The 18,054-nt window shown below is 51.2% G+C and overlaps 1 protein-coding gene across 2 annotated transcripts in view; it reads right to left on the reverse strand.

The window, feature by feature from the left end:
- Positions 1 to 12,521: 12,521 nt before the first annotated feature.
- The window catches only part of DIRAS2 (DIRAS family GTPase 2), a 34,570-nt gene continuing 29,037 nt past the window's right edge, over positions 12,522 to 18,054 (reverse strand). The window contains exon 2 of one of the 2 annotated variants that reach the window (XM_021694359.2): positions 12,522 to 16,432. In XM_021694359.2, coding sequence (XP_021550034.1) covers positions 15,798 to 16,397 — 600 coding nt within the window. In that variant the 5' untranslated portion in view covers positions 16,398 to 16,432 and the 3' untranslated portion in view covers positions 12,522 to 15,797. Of the gene's footprint in view, positions 16,435 to 18,054 lie in introns of both variants that reach the window. The other variant, XM_021694358.2, reaches the window with a different exon arrangement.

Here is an 18,054-nt window from a genome sequence, read left to right on the forward strand (position 1 = left end):
AGACTCCTTGGATGTAAATGCAGGTTTGGCTGCTCCCTTGGGCCTCATTAAAACCACTCACCTCACCCTTCCCACCATAGCTGGTACTGTTATTAATAGGGAACTAAAATACCTTCCCTCAGTCTATCTCATAGGGTAGTCCTGCATCCAAACTCTTGCTCAGAAGGACCCCTTCAGTGAGCTTCTCTGTTGAGACCATGACCCTCTGCCTTTGTCTACACTCACACACAGGTGGATATTGCCCAAAATTGAAAAGGACAAAAGAAGTGAGCAACATATGGGTCTGCCTCCTCCTGTGGAAGAAAGAACTGTGAATGGACCAGCAGAAGGAGCCATAGCGGCTCCCCCGTATGGTTTCACTGCTTTTTGGTGAGGCCCTCCACCCAGGGAGAACGAGGGGCGGGCAGGCGGTCATCCGTGCTCTTTGTAAGCTGCTTCCTTTCTCCCTGGCTTCTCCTCTCTGGGAACAAGCAGGAACTATATTACCAGTTCCCTGAAGGCTGGCTGGAAGTATATGGCTAGTTCGGGCTGATAAGTGGTGGAAAGAAATACTGTATGACCCTTTTATTCCAGAACACTCTGTTCCCTGTCTCAAACCCTCAGAGCTCACTTCCCCTCGGTCACAGAACTCCCTGCATGTAAGTCCTGGCTGCGTTCACGTCCTGGATCCTGTCGGAGGGAATGCCAGTGAGCGAGGGACAGGGCACCTGCAGCACATTGAGAGACAAGCGGTGATTTGAGGCTCTGTGATTCTGGGGCTGCTCCTTATCACAGGTAACTTAGCCTATCCTGACCAACATGGTTGGGAGTTTCTGTTCTGCAGAACTAATTTTCAGCTATTTGCTGACACTAAAGTGTTGGTTTAGTTCAAACTGCAGGAGGAATCAGAGAGGAAATTCATTCAAATCACATTCAATAAAGAGAGTAACTTTGTTTCTATTCTTAATTTTATTTCATTTTTCAAAAATTTTTTTAGGGAGACCAACTTTAAATCGTAGGTGATGGGGCGGGCTAGTCAAGGTCTAGAACAATGGCGCCCCATGGCCTAGGGGCACTCATGGCTCTGGTGACCCTCTACCAAGGGCCCATTTTTTTCCAGGGCAATGAAAGGGAATGTCTTAATGGGATCGGGGAAGGAACAATGCAATTTGACCCCCACACACACCAAATATATATATATATATATATTTGTGACCCAGATAGGACGCCGGTGGGGGGGGGGGAGGGTGGCGTGTGGGCATTTTAGCTCCTCAAGGAGCTGAGTCAGGCAACTGTGATGTCAGACAGGATAGCAAAATCGTAAAAAGTAGAAGTTATATAGCAAAATCCCTGTCCACCAAGGGCCTGGCAAACTTAATCTCTGGGTCACATGGGCCTGGGCCATCCAACGTTCCACACTCTCCTTAGATTTGGCTCCGGACCAGCGAGCAGGCATTCTGCATCCCCACCTCACCTGTTGCGATGCCTTGCACCTGCTTCATACTCACTGACAGTGACAGGCTAAAGCCCAAGGTCCATTGGGGCACCCCGATGGAGATGTTACTCTGTCGAAAATACAAAAGACCTTGATGTGCTTCTGGAAGAGCGTACATCACCCTTCCCCCACCGCAGCCCGGGTCCTGGTGGATGGTAGAACCTGCCTGAGATTCCAGTCAAACCCTTATAAGCAAAAGTATTGCTTTTCCCAATTTTCACGCTCTTAGGAAGTTTCTGATTTCAGGTAGTAGTATGGGGCGAAATTTGATGGGGAAGCGGAGAGGGAGTTAGGAGTGATTGTTGCCATAGCCAGCAGCAAAGGGAGGGTCACCTGCCGTGACATCCTGCCGTGACACCTCACCCCCACCCGTGATTCCCTCGGGACCAAGGAAAATTAACTGTCTGTGTCACTCGTGAGGAAGGAGTGGAGGCCACAGCGCCCGTGGTGCCCTAGGAAATCATGATCTTTGCAGTGGCTCGAGGAGAGAGCTGGGAGGGCGGCCTGAGCCCGAGCAGAGCTCCGTCCACCACCAGCATTCATAAGCATGCCATCGGCCATGGAGCGGGGTTCTACCCAGAACAGCCATCGAGGAAAAATCTTCTCCCGTGAAATTAATTATGCTAATTCAGTTTAATAGTTTTTCTTGAAATTGCTGTGAAATTCTGTTTTTCATTTAAAGATGCATAAAAACCATGAGCTTCAGAAGTTCAACCAAGTTCTGTGGTTTCACGTTATTAATATTAAAACACAAATCGTGTAGCTCACCACCCAGAGGCTCACACGCCTTTTCCTCTCCAAGTTGTCCACTCATTGCTCAAGTCAGAGGAGACAGCGGGGCCCTGGGTCACTGCCGAGGGTCCGAGTATATCGGGGGAAGGTTCCGGGGGCCGTCGGCGGAGGCGTCCTGACAGAGGGTATCCGGGCCAGGCTGGTCTGCAGGGCAGTCCCCTTTCGTAGCCCACAGCCAGGATGTCTGGTAGACACACAGCTGTGCGGGGTGACAATGCAGACAGCAAAGGGACAAGCTGGGCGTGTCCCCTCTTCCCGCTGACCTGAACGCCGCTTTCACTGTGGGTACAGAGGGGGTAAGTGGGCACACCCTCCCTTCCCCACGCCTTTCCTCCTGCTCGCAGCCTGGAACGGGGCAGGGTTACGTGCCCCGGAGCAGCCTCCGTGTGAGAAACGGAGACAGAGAGGCCTAGAGAAATCCGAGGAGCCCCAAGGTGCTCCCCTCCAGACTCCCTAACTCCCCACGGGAAGACCTTATTCAAGCCAGGGTCCCTGGGGGGTTGCATTACAGACAGCTGAGCACCAGCCTCAGGAGAAGGACACCAGCCCAGCCCCGTCCGCTGCCAGCTCTGTGTGCAGACAGCGGGACGCTGTCCCCGAGACCCCCGCCTGGCAGCTGGAGGGGGCCCTGGGACCCCAGAAGGGGCCACTGGGCTCCACATCAGGAAAGGGAAGCAGGAGTCCCCGCAAACCCTCTTCTCGACTCCAAGGGAAAGGAAGCTTTGAAGGGGGCGGGGGTGGGAACTGGCTTTTTCAGATTACCTGTATTTTTAGCACTTCCTGAAAGTAGCTATTTTAAGTTGGGTGCGAAGGAAAGTAGCAGCGGATTCTGAAAGAGGAGAGAGTGTGTTCGAAAGCAGAGGAAATGCAAGCTAGAAGACAAGCCCTAGTGGCTCAGATCACTGTGTATTTGGGTTCCCGTCTAGGGGACTAGTGGAAAGCATGCCCCCTCCCCCCCACTGAGAACAGGGGGACAGAGAAGCATCTGGAGAAGAACCGCTCACGTGAGCCGCGAGGCAGGTGAGCAGTGAGCAGATCTGGCTGCCCTGCCTGGGACCCCTCTCGCTGATGGAGACAGTCGTCCTCACTGGGACAGTTCCAGCATTTTTCCCCGAGACTCCAGGGTGCCAAGCCTTTCGTGTCCGTGGTCATAGCAGATGTGACTTCCAGTTAAGGCCACGGACAGCAGGGCGTCCGTTTGCCCCGGTCACGGTCACAGTCAGCGTGGAGCCGAGCACTTGGCGTGTTTCTAGCTACGGGAGCCATGGCCCAAACAGCCCCGCTCCAGACACTCTGCACAGCTCCTCGTTCTAAATGTGATCGTAAAAATCTCAAGTAAGAGGATCTTCAATTAATCGAGTGTTCCGGGTAATTTAAATTCCTGGCTTAATTGAGCACTAACCGGAAAAACTTTTCCATTAAAACACGTTTTTTCCGAAGTGTATGGGACACACTTTTGTAACTTAGTGAACCTGGTTTAAATTTTCTTTGATAATGAAGGCCCTGACAGTGCCTCGGGCCAGTGGGGCGGAAACCGGCTTCTCTCCAACCAGAAGCACACACACTGCTCCGTGTGGGATCAGACTGTTCGTTTTTTCTAGTCTGCTACTAATTAAGGCTGCAAAGGATGTCTCTGGGCGTAAGACTTTCTTTTATACCTCAAATTAGTTTCAGGGGTGCCTGGGTGGCTCAGTCGTTAAGCATCTGCCTTCGGCTCAGGTCATGAGCCCAGGGTCCTGGGACTGAGCCCCGCATTGGGCTCCCTGCTCAGCGGAGAAGTCTGCTTCTCCCTCTACCTCTCCCCACCTGTGTGCTCTCTGTCACTGTCTCTCTCTCTCAAATAAACAAAATCTTTAAAAAAAAAAATTAGTTTCAGATACGCCTAAAGTGGAATGTTATGGTCAACTGGGTTATAAAATATTTTATAGTTTTTTTCAGTGTTTCCAAAAAATGTTTCCAAAATGCTGCACCAGTGTTCACCACACTGTTGCCAGGACTCAATATTTTATATATGTATTTTTCATTTTTATGTATTTGTATATTAAATTTATGTATATTTATTTACATATTTTTTTAATTGCAGAGGGTAATTGCTAATGATGAATTTAAACTGGTAACTGAGATGCTGGGAGACCGGTGAGAAAGGTTCTGGGTGAAAAGGAAGCTGGAGAAGGAGAAAGATAAAGCGGGAGACGAAGGAAGAATCAGAGAACAGTCTCGGGGGGAAAAGGAAGCGAGCACTTCAGACACTGCAGACCATGGCGTGCTGGTAAATGCTTGACCACCAGCTCTCCAGAAAAGAGAACAGAAGCCCTGATTTGCGGCGCTCGCCAAAGTGTGCATGTTCTTGCCGTGGCCAGTTTCCACCCCCGTAACTCAGAACTGGGAAACATGGGACCTCAGGGCTGTTGTGACCCCGTGGGAGCTGACCCCAGCACCCCGGCTGTGAGAGACCAGGGGACGACTGGGAGGGAGAGAGGATGAGGGTCCTCGGGTGTGGCCATGTCACCGCCATTGTCCACGCTGCACCGGGTAAGACTTGCCAGCCAACGCAAGGACCCTAAACAGGACTGGGGACCTGGATGATCACATTTAGATCAAGAGAAACACATGTGCCTTGACCATGGCCCAGTTGAACACACCCCACAGGGAGATTCCCTGCACACTGGGGAGGCAGCGTCCTGTAGGAACCGCCATGACCCCTGATCTTTTCGCGGAGTTTTGTTCAATCTGAGCAGATAACGGACGCCTTGAGCCCCGCGGCGGATTTCATTGCGTACGTAGTACCCCTTATTGGCCTTCGATTTCTACCAAAGTAGAAAATCCTAATGCAAAACCCTACTGACTCATAATGAGTGACAGTAAGTGGCTGATGATTCTGGCCGAGAGTTCTAAGTACTAAGGACAAAGGTTGAAAACAGACATAGAAATGAGGAGATATTTCACAGTGGACCCTGTCTTCGGGGCTTTATCTGATTTGGGGCTAAAGAGCACGTAATACTCAAAAGCCAGAGGTTAAAAGTTTCAGCAGAGAGATCACAGCAAATGGATTCTTAATCTAGTCCCTAATTTCATTTGGCTTTAGAAAGTGTTTCTTCTTGTTCTCTTTTCAGCACTTGGATCTGGTGTTAAATTATTCATACGATGTCATTGCCTTATTTCTCTAACAAAGTTAGAAAAACATAAAATACGAGGAAATTGTTGATGGCCGAGGCATTCTCTCTCCTTGCAAGTTTTGATCGCCTGTCCATGACAGAGCTTGCCAGTGTACTAAGCATTTCTTTTATTTTCTTTATTTCTGCTGCTTTGACATGGGGGCCCTTCCCAGGTTAGCCAATTTCCAGAGACAGTAAATGACGGACCTGTGGGCATGCCTTCCATATGCAAACCAACCCATGCAAAGGCCACGTTGCCACGCTGTGCTCAGTGAGGGGGGTCCACAGAGATGCTGTGGAGAATGCAGAGGATTTGTTGCTGGAGCTCAAGCAGACATCAGGGGCCGTTAGGAAGCATCCTACACACTAGAGAAGGGGGATCTGAGTCATCTAATGAATCTGGATCTCTCCTAATTTCAAGGAGCCACTGGACCCCTTCCATGTGACAAAGAATAAACATCGACACTGTTTAAATAACTATTATTTGAGATTTTGCTGTTACCTTCAGCCAAAGATGCTCATGTCATGCACTATCCCTAATGGAAAACAAAAACAAAAACCATAATATCTAGGCCTGAAGTGATGGGTTCAGGCCTGTGAAGGTTCCCAATTTGTCCCAACAACATGTCTCTTGATTACGCAACTGCTGTTACCAGGATCAGAAAGAAAAGTGTCACTCATCTTTAATGTCAAACACTCGGTCCACGCATTTCTTTTCAATTGTCCACGCACAGTACCTGCCCTGCTCTGCCACTTTCTCTAAACACAGACCAACAAGATGCCCATGGTGACCATCACCGGATTATATTTACAATTTTCACTGTTTTCCTGGGACCGTAAATCAAGAACAGGAGGCACATGGTTAAGCAGCAACAGTTCTGGAAAATAAAGCAGAACATGGTTTGGCATCCGAGTAAGACCATCTCCTTTCCTTGCTGGTGACTGTGGGTCCCCCATGGGTACTGACCCCAGGGTGGTTTCTGCACAGCATGTCACCTCCTGCCGAATAATCACAAATGAGACAAATGACAATGAACACCATCTCCGACAGCGTGGATCCTCTGTTGCCCCCTCATCGTTCCCACCAGGATGCCGTGAGCTGATTCATGATGGAACAGAATCAGCAAACACACCAGTGTGTTTGTGGCTGTTCTTCTCTCTGCGAGGCCACTAATATTAGCTGATGGCGACCAATAAGGAAAGGAATCGCAACCCAAAACCAGTTGTGCTTTCTCCCTGAGAACATCTGCAATAAACACTGAATCTGGTCTTCCAGGTCTCTCTGCGGTCGTAAGACTTTCTCTTTCTGCTATTAAAAATACAATTTGGGGCTTATTCATTTTCTTTAAAAACAACTCATTAACTTCACATTCAATAGCATTATTTTGCATTTCTTTCTATTTAAAAAAAAAAAAGGAGACCCTAATGATGGAGAAAGTTGGATGAATTGATAAATTTTCTGACCAAATAATTCATCGGCATGAGGGCTCCAGACCCATAACATGACGTTGTCAGAGGGTTGTGTCTTCTTTCCTAAGCAACTTTTTTTTTTTTTTTTTTTGAGGGGAGAGGAGATTCTCATCTTGGGAAAATTATCGTACTCGCAGATGGACAGATTTGGGCTTCATGACATTCTAAGTTTAGTGTTTGGCTACTCTTTTCTCTCTACCTCTGTGCTTCACTGAACCATGACTTCGGCATCAAAAGCAAAACACATGCAATTAAACAAAGATAAGAAGGCGTACATAATGTAAGAAGTGGGAGAACCGGGAGCCACCGTGAGATGCCCAGCGTTAAGGGAATGCCAGCCTCGGGGGAGGACCCGTCCCCGTGGTTCTGGGACAGCTGTGAGACGCAACTGGTAGGAACTCAGTGGGATTTCCGAGAAAGCCAATTAGTTTCATATTTCACGGTTATAATATTTACAGGAGAAAAAGACTGTTTCAACTGTCTTTTACTTGAGAACTATGGAACTGCTTACAGGCTGCTCAGCTGGCCACGTCTTGAACCGCTGACATTGGGCAAAGGCAGGGTATTTCAAAACATCTGAAGGGTTGGGGCGCCCGGTGGCTCAGTCGGTTGAGTGTCTGCCTTCGGCTCAGGTCATGGTCCCAGGGTCCTGGGATCGAGCCCCGCGTGGGGATCCCTGCTCCGAGGGAAGCCTGCTTCTCCCTCTCCCGCTCCCCCTGCTTGTGTTCCCTCTCTCACTGTGTCTCTGTCAGATAAATAAATAAAATCTTAAAAAAAAAAAAAATCTGAAGGGTTTCCACCCAATTGACCAGCACTGATGCATGATTCTGTTGTCTAATCCAGACCGAACACCAGCCAGCCTAACTTCAAGAATGCTTTTTTTTTTCTTTTTAAATAAGCTGTCAAAGATAAAGTAACAGTTTATAAGTTTGACTTGGGCACGTTCTTCAGAATTTCTTACTTCATAGCACTGTATGTCTTTGTATTGTATATATTGTATTTATTCATTTGTTATTTTAAGAGAAAACTTTAGCCAGAGGAAATGCCAATCTTTGCGGCTACGAACCAGGGAGGTTGTGTGAGTCAAGGTACGGTGGGCAGTGCTCCTGGGACACACAGCCCCCCAGATCTCAACAGCTGAGACCAGCAGAGACATCTTTCTCCCTGAGGCTGTCCATCCACTGCAGGTCAGCAGGGAGCCCCCTCCCGGTCGCCCTGCTTCCCGGCGCCACAGTCTCTGGGGGACACAGGGAGGGGAGACCCAGAGGGCAGCTCCTGGGAGAAGAACCGCTCCAGCCTGGAAACAACAGGTGTCTCTAGCATTCTAAACTCCCCTGCCAGAAAGGGTCGGATCCCACATGACATACCGGGAGCCGGGAAGCTCACTCCGACTCTGTGCCCCGAGGTACAGAATGAGAATGTTTGGAGAACACACAGAACCCCCCCAGAAGGGGTAGGTTGGGTTTGCTGCTCATCTTGACCAGTGTTTATGGGGCCCTCACTGGTCCAGAGTACAGTTCCAGTTGCCAAGAATGTTCAGCAGTGACTTCAGTTTAAATAGTAGGGAACGAATCAGGACATGGGCCAAAATCTTTTCAGCACAAAGAAGACGGTGGTAAGAGCCATAAAGGACAGAAAACAGGAGTCAAGAGGGATTCTGACAGTAGAGAGAATTTGTTGGATTTCAATGGCTGCGGAGGGCTTCCCGGAGTTCACTGGGTGGCAGCGCGGACGTGGGAACGGATTCAAATGTGCGGGGATGGGACACGGACACCAACAGCGGAATTCGGAGCAGAGGGGGCACGAGTCCGGCTGCAGCGGTGCATCTTGGCACACCCATTTATGGCGGTATGTCGCTGTGTCACCGAGACGGTGCCCCCGTCCCCCTGTGAGCTCCTGAGCCCTACCCTGTGGTTGTCCCACTGCGTATTGGGGGTACCTTGTAGTGTTTCACTCTGAGGGCTGCTTTACTACTACGGTCCGGGGAGCGTGTGTGCACACGTGTGTGTGTGCCGTGCAGGTGCCCTCGGGGCTCACGAGCACGTGGCACTTCCCAGAGGTACTTCTCGAAAGCTCACACGTCCCCGTTAGCCGACTGCGGTCCCGCTGTCTGACAGGAGGCCACCGAACGGCTCCCGTCCGCGGTATGGCCTTTGTGGCCGAGAGCGAACCTGCGTGGTTTTCATGTCACGCTCAGTAGGAGAGGCTCTGTCGCCACTCGGGTCCTTCTCACCCCTGATCTCTGTCCTTACAGGAGTTCAGTGGGCCGCCCCGTGCTGTACTCTGTTTTCCCACCGGTCGGCGGCCCGCCTCCATGTTGCTTGAGGCAAAGGGACTATGAGGCATCCTGAGAGCACACGGGTCAGAGTTGAGGTAGGTCTGGAATGTGGGTGAGGTCCGGAGCCCTTGGCCAGGAAAGAATTCTTGAGACGTCTTTGGTGCCAAAAGCTGGTTTTATTAAAGCCCAGGACAGGGCCCGTGGGCAGAAGGAGCAGCCCTGGGGTTGTGAGGGTGACTCATTCTCTACTGCGGAGCTGGGGAGGTAAGGACAGAGGGAGGCGTCCGAAAGGACATTCACATGCTCAAGAAGCCTCTCAGGATCCTGGAGGCCTGGCCGTTGCCCAGTGAAGGCTGTTCTTCCTTCTAGTAAGACGCTAACATGCACAGAGTAGGGAGCTTCCTGGGGGAACCTTATACTCGGCCTCTCTCAGGTGCTTGTCCACGGGCTGCAGTCATAAAGAAACGGCTGTATCTTCCCTTCTGCCTCAGTTTCCCACGTCACTCGTGGAGGGGAGGGTGATGTTGGGGCTCCAGGATCTTGACTTACGGGCCTCTGGAAGTCAGGTTATTGGTTAAGAATGCCTTTTCCTTGTCAATCGCTAAGACATTGGTCAACTGAGGGAGACTCCTGTCCTGCGGGACTGTGATCTCTGTGAACTGTTGGTGTGACCTTCCCTTAGTTCTAGGGTGGCCGGAGGGCCTGGGGAAGGTTCCACCTGGGAGTGTGGGGGGCGTGGGGCGTCAGCTTGTGCTTTGTGCTCAGCTTGCCTGCCTTCCCATCCCTCATCAAAAACAACAGTGTTGTCATGGTGACATAGAAGTCCTCTTACAATCTCTGAGGCAGGTGGCGGCCTCTCTGGGTCCACCAGGGATGTGACATTCTAGGTTGGGCAAAGGCTGTTTTTGGTCAAGAGAAGATAATGGAAAGGTAAGGTGACTGTGAGCCGTCCAGACATGTGGAACTAGGAAGGCGCGGGGGCTCAGGCCCCGTCTGAAGGACGCAGGATGCTGCCGGGGAGAGCCATGGCCTGGAGGCGAAGAAACGGACGAGGTGAGAGCAGAATGTCAGGAGCGCTGATCACTGACCCCCAGCTGAGGTTTCTGGGGCAGCAGCAGGTCGGCAGAGCCAGGACAGGACGGATGGGGGGCCGTTGGTCTTTGGGATTCGGAGGAACTTGAGGAACTTGAGTTGTCAGGAATGGAGTGTGCGCCTGGGATCAGGCCAGCCTAGGATAGAACCCCCCCAGACAGCTTGGGGCTGGGACCCCAGATCTGCCAGGTCCCCTCACACTCAGAGCTGACGGGACTCCCCCGGGACGTGCCGGTGAGTGGGAGCTCTACCTGAATTACACCTTTCTCTCCATGCCAATCATGGGGGCTGCCAGATGTGGAGGAGCCCGGGGGCCTCCCACAAATTCCACCAATCTGCTGTCTGCTGTCCAGAAAACTTTCACGAAAGAGAAACTTGATTTAATAAGCAATGCGCCCCCCCCCCCGCCCCAGGTGTAGGGAACTGGCAGACATTTCCAGCTAACCCTGGCTCACGGCGGGGCTCTCCAACGTTAATTTGGCATTTTGATTCCCCGGGAACATCTTGAGCTAAGGCCACATTCCAGCCCTACTACATTATGATTTCTGGATCGGGGCCTGCGGATCAGTATACGTTTCAAAACTTCTCCAGGTGACTCCAACACGCAGCAGCAAGGGAGTACAAAGAGACAAGAGCCTCGCCACTCCAAGTGTGGTCGGTGACCAGATGCATGGCCTCGAGCCTCCTAGGAATGCAGATCCCCGGGCCCGGCCCAGCCCCGCAGACCCCAGCTTTGGGGAGTCACCAGGTCCTTCAAGAGCTTTATTTGCACCGGGCGCCTGGGTGGCTCAGTCGTTAAGTGTCTGCCTTTGGCTCAGGTCATGATCCCAGGGTCCTGGGATCGAGTCCCACATAGGGCTCCCTGCTCGGCAGGAAGCCTGCTTCTCCCTCTCCCACTCCCCCCTACTTGTGTTCCTGCTCTCGCTATCCCTCTGTCAAATAAATAAATAAAATCTTAAAAAAAAAAAAAGAGCTTTATTTGCACCTTAAAGCCTGGTAAGTACCGGATGGGATGCCCTTTAATGGCGCCTAATGGGGTCCACTGATTGCAATTATCTGCATAAGTGGAGAAACCCCTGGATAATGTAGCAATAATGACCCAGGGGTTGGGGAGCAGGCCTAGAGGCAGAGCAGGAAAGCCATTAAAAGAAGTTTCAAGAAAGGGAGGGTTACCGGTTGCTGGTCATACCTGCACAGATTAATTTTCACACCATCACAAACCTGCCAGGCAGAGTCCGACATGGCCACAGGCTTCTGTTTGTTTCCACTGAATGCTCAGAATGTGATAAGACAGCTCTGAGGCCTTCGTGCTTATTAATTTAATCCTAAGGGCCGCCCACGCAGCAGATGCTAATTCCCCTTTTTTGAGAAGATCAGAGAGGTTAAAATCCTGCCCGTGGTCACTTAGCTATTCACGGGCAGACAAAGGGGTTTATCTTGTTTATAGTTGTTGGTTTTCCCTGTGTTACCAAAAGTTGGGTTTATATTATAATTAGTGTTGTGAAGGAGGAGTGAGGCCCGAGGGTGTCCAGCAGAAACAGCCCAGAAACAGCACTGGGCTTCTCAATAGCAAACCCACTAACAAACACCATGAGACCCCCAGATGTACATTGGTGGGTCATATGCTTGGGGGATGATCGACAACATGTGTCTTGGGGGGTGTTCAGAGACAAAGTCTCCAGAGGAACTTCTACATGCCAAAGCAGAGGCACAGGATCCCAGGGCCCCGCGCCCCTAGCAAAGTACCAACATCCAGGCAGCTGAGCTCCCAGAGGAATGTGGCTCTGTCTGTGTCAAGGACCTGCCAGTGGGCTGCACGCAGCAAGGAAACTCAATCCTTCTTTTGCCTTTGTTTCCCACATCAGGGACCACCTCGGAAAACCTTCTGGAGGGCGCCTGGGTGGCTCGGTTGGTTAAGCATCGGTCTTCAGCTCAGGTCATGATCCAGGGTCCTGGGATTGAGCCCAGCATCAGGCTCTCAGCTCAGCGGGGAGCCTGCTTCTCCCTCTGCCTCTTCTCCTCCCCTTCTGCTCCTGAGCTCTCGCTCTCAAACAAATAAATACAATCTTAAAAAAAAAAGAAAAGAAAAGAAAGAAAACCTCCTGGAAACACTGTCCCCATCCCAGCCCCGCGCAGAGCGTGACAGTGTCCCGTCCAGCAGTGAGCGCAGGGAGCAGATGCAGGACCTGCTCCTAGCTTAAGACCCTCACCGACACGCCACACCGCCAAGAATCAGAAACACCACCACCTTCCAGCCAGGGGGTCAGAACTGAAGCTTTATTTCAACAGGTTCCATTATAGAGAACATCACTGGCAACTAGAAACTGGTATGCAAGGCTGGTTTTTATAACTGAAGAGTAAATAAAATAGAATCGACAATGGAATTGTAACAATATACACCGTAAATATAAATAGACACGTTGATATCCCACATGTAGAAAAGTCATGCTCTGTAAATACTCTTGTCCACGTACGGTCTCTGTGGGGGACCGAGTTCCAGGATGGAGCTCTGAGGGTTTACGTGTGTCCCATTAGTGATGGATGCTTCCAGAGAGCTTATGTAGGTGCGACACATTACAAATCTTGAAAAGGAAATTAAGTATCACAGAGCAGCATTTAAAACCTCTAACAGTTTTGTTCTACAAAGAATGAACATTTCTTCAGTATTAGAAATGGTGAAACAAGTATGCTAGCTTACAGATATGTACAATGTACTGCTTTATACTTCAAAAATGCAGGAAGATAAATTATATATATATATCTATATATGACATATATATATATAATTTTAGGTCTAATGAACAATTCAGTATTGCTCTTGTGTTGGTCTTGCTGTATTGCATGCATGCCCAGGGCACGCCCATGGCTTGTCACCAGATGGAGGAGGGACCGGAAGGGACAGGAGGCGACTCGTGGAGCCCCAGGCTTATCCCCGGAATGCCACCTTCAAAGCAGTATTTTGAGTTTCGTGACGTCCTGTGGCCAGGCCAACAACTTCTGTGCCCGTGTGCAACGTAGGACGGGTCCTCCAGAACCACAGCGACACACTCAGAACGGGGCCACATAGATACTAAACACACCCGATTCAGTGCAACTAACTCTTCGAGCCCTGAGACAACTGGGGATAGCCTTTGAGGACAAAGGCTATTTTGAGATCCTCATCAAACCCTCAGCGCGGTTCACAGAAAATACAGCAGAACGGAGACCCGAGACTGAGGCGTCAATGGCCTTCCTATAAACTCACGGGCAAAGTACAAAGGAACAAAATGGGTCCTGAATACACCCCGGTTTTCAATCATTAAAAGCTCCTCCTATCGATGAATCTCTAAACACCTGAACGGCAGACAGGGACGTGAGAGGCGGAACGGGAACTGTGACTTCTATCAGTGGGAACAGGGCTCCTGGCAGGGAGCCTCAGGGACACACCGCTCATGACAGACCCCAGCCTCCGATTGTGGCCATGACGTCCTGTTTCTTCTTCCACTTAACCCACATCCAAATGACAAACCGACCACATGTCTCTGAGAATAGAAATAGAAAAACAAAATAGGGATAGGTTGAAAAATACACGTTCTAGAAGATTCACCAGCTAGGTGTCACTGTGAAGGCTGCGGGGCAGCCACCACGGGGACGGGGCCTCCCTCGGGACCTGCCGGGGCCTGCGGTCTGGCTGAGGCGTCGTTCTGGGCCCCCCGACCCCACTGGCACCCAGGCCGTGTCCACGTCGTCCCTGCTCAGGGTGCCTCTAGGAGGCCAGGACGCGGGAAGACGTGGGGCGGTGGGTTCTCGAAGGCGCCTCCCACGCACGCACCACCACACGGAGACTTGCTAGCAGAGCACAGAGGAAGAGCAAAGCTAAGGACGCTGAGCCAGAAAGGGCCGACGGGGGGTGTGCCGAGTGCACGGAGCTGCCCGCGGCCGGAGCCCTGCTGAGGCAGCGAGACACGGCGGCTGCAGGAGAGACAAGCAGAACCGAAGGGGCTGCATGCAAACGTCCGCAACTTGACCACTCTGCGGCGGCCCGACCGCCGGGGGCTCCCCGGACCAGCCCGGGGCCCACGGCACACCCTCCAGCTTCCTCCGCCTGCCAGGCAAGAGGCCCTGCTGAAAGGAAGATTCTGGAATCGGGGCCAGTGTGAGCTACGCCGACCGGAACAAACAGGAGGACTCGCGCGCTCTGTCAGTGGGAACTTTCTGGAAGCAGAGCCAAACCAGACTGGGCAGAGCAGTTAAACTGAGCGTCCAGCCGCCATCCTGTCTCCTCGCCAGCGTGCAGGAACCCGCAGAGGCCCTGATTCGGTCTGGAGGAGTAAGGATGCACACAAGGTCATGAAGAGGAAAAGATAATTGTTTCCGGAGTGAACAGCGCATTGAACGGCTCTTAGAAGACACTGGTAATGGAGCATGCAAGATAATCTATTACTTGAACATGTTTTCCAGGAATATACTTTTGTTATAGACAGACCATCAAAAACACGGTGAACAACTTCTGTTTCAAGGTATTTCTTTGAGCTGCAAAGTATGGCGTATAGATATCCATGTGATTTAGAAAACGGATGTGCTTCTGGTCTCCGGATGGCCTCTGTTGGCTGCTCCCAGCTGGATAGAAATGGAGTTACTGAAAACAAGGAAACCATCTTGGAGGGAAAATAATTGTCTAAAACTAGCTACTTTAATCGCATTTATTTAAAATCTGAGGGGCTGCAAGAAGCAGACCCCTCATGGGTCAAAGGAAGGAAAAAGCACATTTCTAGAACTCTCGAGGGTAACACACAGAGCGTTACCATACTGCGCTAGTCATGTCAAAACATCGTCACTCCCACCCTGAAGGGTCTCTGACCCAGCAGGATGCCCTTTGTGAACTCACCATTGTAGGTGAAATAAATACTCCAAAAGGTGACAGGGACACCTGCTAACTAGGTCTAGTGATGGGAGTGCCTCCCCTTAGAGCGGCGAGGCTCACGGGTCAGGGACCCAACAGTGAGCACCCTCGGGGGGACGCCATGCCGTGTTATCTGTAATTCAGCTAAAGGACCTGAAATGGAACAACGATGGCCTGGGCTCCCACCCCTCCCGCCCCCGAGGGTGTCCAGCCCCCAAGCAAGCGGAGGGAAAGGCCTGGTCTTGGGCGGGGGGGGGGGGGGGGCAGGTGCAGGGTCACACGCTGTCACACGCATGCAGATGGGACCTGCTTCCCCCAGCCCAGGCTGCTCCCGCGGCTGCCGGCCCGATGCCTCCTCCGGGATGAGCCGCCTTCAGAGACGGCCGGCGCCTCTCTCAGTTCCCTGCGATGCTGGGCACAGCGGCCTCCATCTGAGCCGTTGGGCGGAATCCCTGATTCTGGAGAGGGGGTGCTTATTGGTGGTGGTGTGATAGGCCCTCTCGGGGACAACAGGGCCCGCCTCGGTCCAAAGGCGATATTGAATACGTGGGCATCATACATGCTACCCTGACGACGGGGGGTGTCACGTGGGGAGGGGAAGGGGACAGGATGGGGTGGGGGGGACACGCCACGGCTCCTCCCACGGACCGGCCTTCACATGACCACGCATTTGCCCTTGAGCTTTTCTTTCCTTTTCTGCTGCTTGCTCTTTTTCCCGTCGATCTGGAGGCTCACGGTCCTGCGCTTCTCCAGGTTGAGCAGCTCCTGAAAGAGCTCCTTCACGTTGTGGTTGAGCTTGGCCGAGGTCTCCATGAAGGCGCACTTCCATTTCCGGGCCAGGGCCTCGGCCTCGCCGCTCTCCACCTCGCGGCTGGGGCTCTCGTCGCACTTGTTGCCCACCAGCATGATGGGGATGCTCTCCACGTCCCCTTTGATCTCGCAGATTTGTTCGTAGATGGGCTTGAGCTCCTCCAAGGACTGCCGGCTGGTGATGGAGTAGACCAGGATGAAGGCGTGGCCCTTGGAGATGGACAGCCGCTGCATGGCCGGAAACTGGTGGCTGCCTGTGGTGTCCGTGATCTGCAGCGTGCAGATGCTCTTGTCGCAGCTGATCACCTGCCGGTAGGTGTCCTCCACCGTGGGGATGTAGCTCTCCCGGAACGTGCCCTTCACGAAGCGCAGCACCAGCGAGCTCTTGCCAACGCCCCCTGCGCCGAACACAGCCACACGGTAGTCATTGCTCTGCTCCGGCATGTTGCTTGAGACCTCTGACTGTCACCAGGAAGCACCTAGCAGGGGAACCAGACGTGGGAGAGAATTCGTTAAAGAAAAACAAGGAAGTAAAGAAAATCTCGAGAAGGATTGCTTTACCCTCTTCTGAAAGCTTAAAAAGAACAGGAGGGATACATTTTGTTTTCACAGTCCCGACATAAGATAATTTGAATTTCATTTAAAAATTCAAGAATTCTAAATCCAGTAATTATGGTCAATCTCCAATTTTCAATAGGGCCGTCGCTCTATTCAGCAGCCAACGAGAGTCTGTCTGCTTCTCCTTCTCAGACCATGACTCTGAGCATCCCTGTGCCTAGGGAGAAGGTGCCAAGTCAGTCCAAGGCAGGTGGAATCAAGGAAAGGTAGAGGGGACATGGGAATGAACCACCCTCCCAACACACACACACACACACACACACAATCGCAGAGGACCCTTACTGTTCTATGCAAAGTACTGTGAACACCCAATATTCAGGTCATAGTAATATGTGATTTTTTATAAGGATAAGGAGGGGGGAGTGGAGAGTAGGATGCTATTAATATTTATTCAACGTTTATATTAACCCATGAAATCCTCACCACCCCATAGCACTGGTGTCCTATCCCTGTTGTATAATGAGAACACTGGAACACAGAGGCCATCGGGAAAGGCCATGTCCCTGACTTCATCCAGCTGGCGACAGGGGGCTGGCAGCAGTGGCTTGGGCACTGCTGAGGCCATAGTGGAGACTGTCTCATTGAGCAGCATTGACAGGTAACTAAGGAGCTTGGAGGGGCCTTTCGTTCAAATCAAATTTCGATCAAAATCAAAATGGTCATAGGTACTTTCTTTTTAAGAATTACCAGGAGCTGGGGCGCCTGGGTGGCTCAGTCGTTAAGCATCTGCCTTCGGCTCAGATCACGATCCCAGGGTCCTGGGATCGAGCCCTGCATCGGGCTCCCTGCTCTGCAAGAAGCCTGCTTTCCCTCTCCCGCTCCCCCTGCTTGTGTTCCCTCTCTTGCTGTGTCTCTCTGTCAAATAAATAAATAAAATCTAAAAAAAAAAAAAAAGAATTACCACGAGCTGAGTGTTATCCAGATAACAGAAGAAACAACCAGAAGTGGTCATTAAAATGACATGGTACTGGGTTTTCCTTCATTACCAACATCGCCCCTTGCCCAAGGAGTACGTGTGCTGTCCTCACATATAGATGACCAAATATCTTTCATCCTGTCCCTTCTTTGGGAGGGAAGGAAGGACATATAATACCCAAAAAAGTTGAGAATTAAGCAATATCCAATTTTTTTTTTTACCCCAAGTAGATAATACTGTGGAAATGTGATGCATGGACCCCATTTTCTCTAGGAAGCCATGGTGCTGATATGCATGTTTCCCATCTCTAGTAACCCATGGACAATAAGAAAAGATACTGCTCAGCAAAGTCATTTTCAGAGGCAAATGATTAAATGTAATTAGCCATGGAAGCAAATAGGTGTGTGCAGTAAATATGTCCACTGGCAGATGGAACACTGGATCGAAGCCTGGGACACTGGCATTCCATCTTCTGATTTCTCTCTGAGTTCCCTGTATGTTTGCCTCCAAACCTGCTCAATGAAATCTCCGGCTGTTCTTGCATGCACTTTGGAAACCCTAACCTAC

Source organism: Neomonachus schauinslandi, chromosome 13 (assembly GCF_002201575.2).
Source record: "Neomonachus schauinslandi chromosome 13, ASM220157v2, whole genome shotgun sequence".
NCBI classification, from domain to species: Eukaryota; Metazoa; Chordata; class Mammalia; order Carnivora; family Phocidae; genus Neomonachus; species Neomonachus schauinslandi.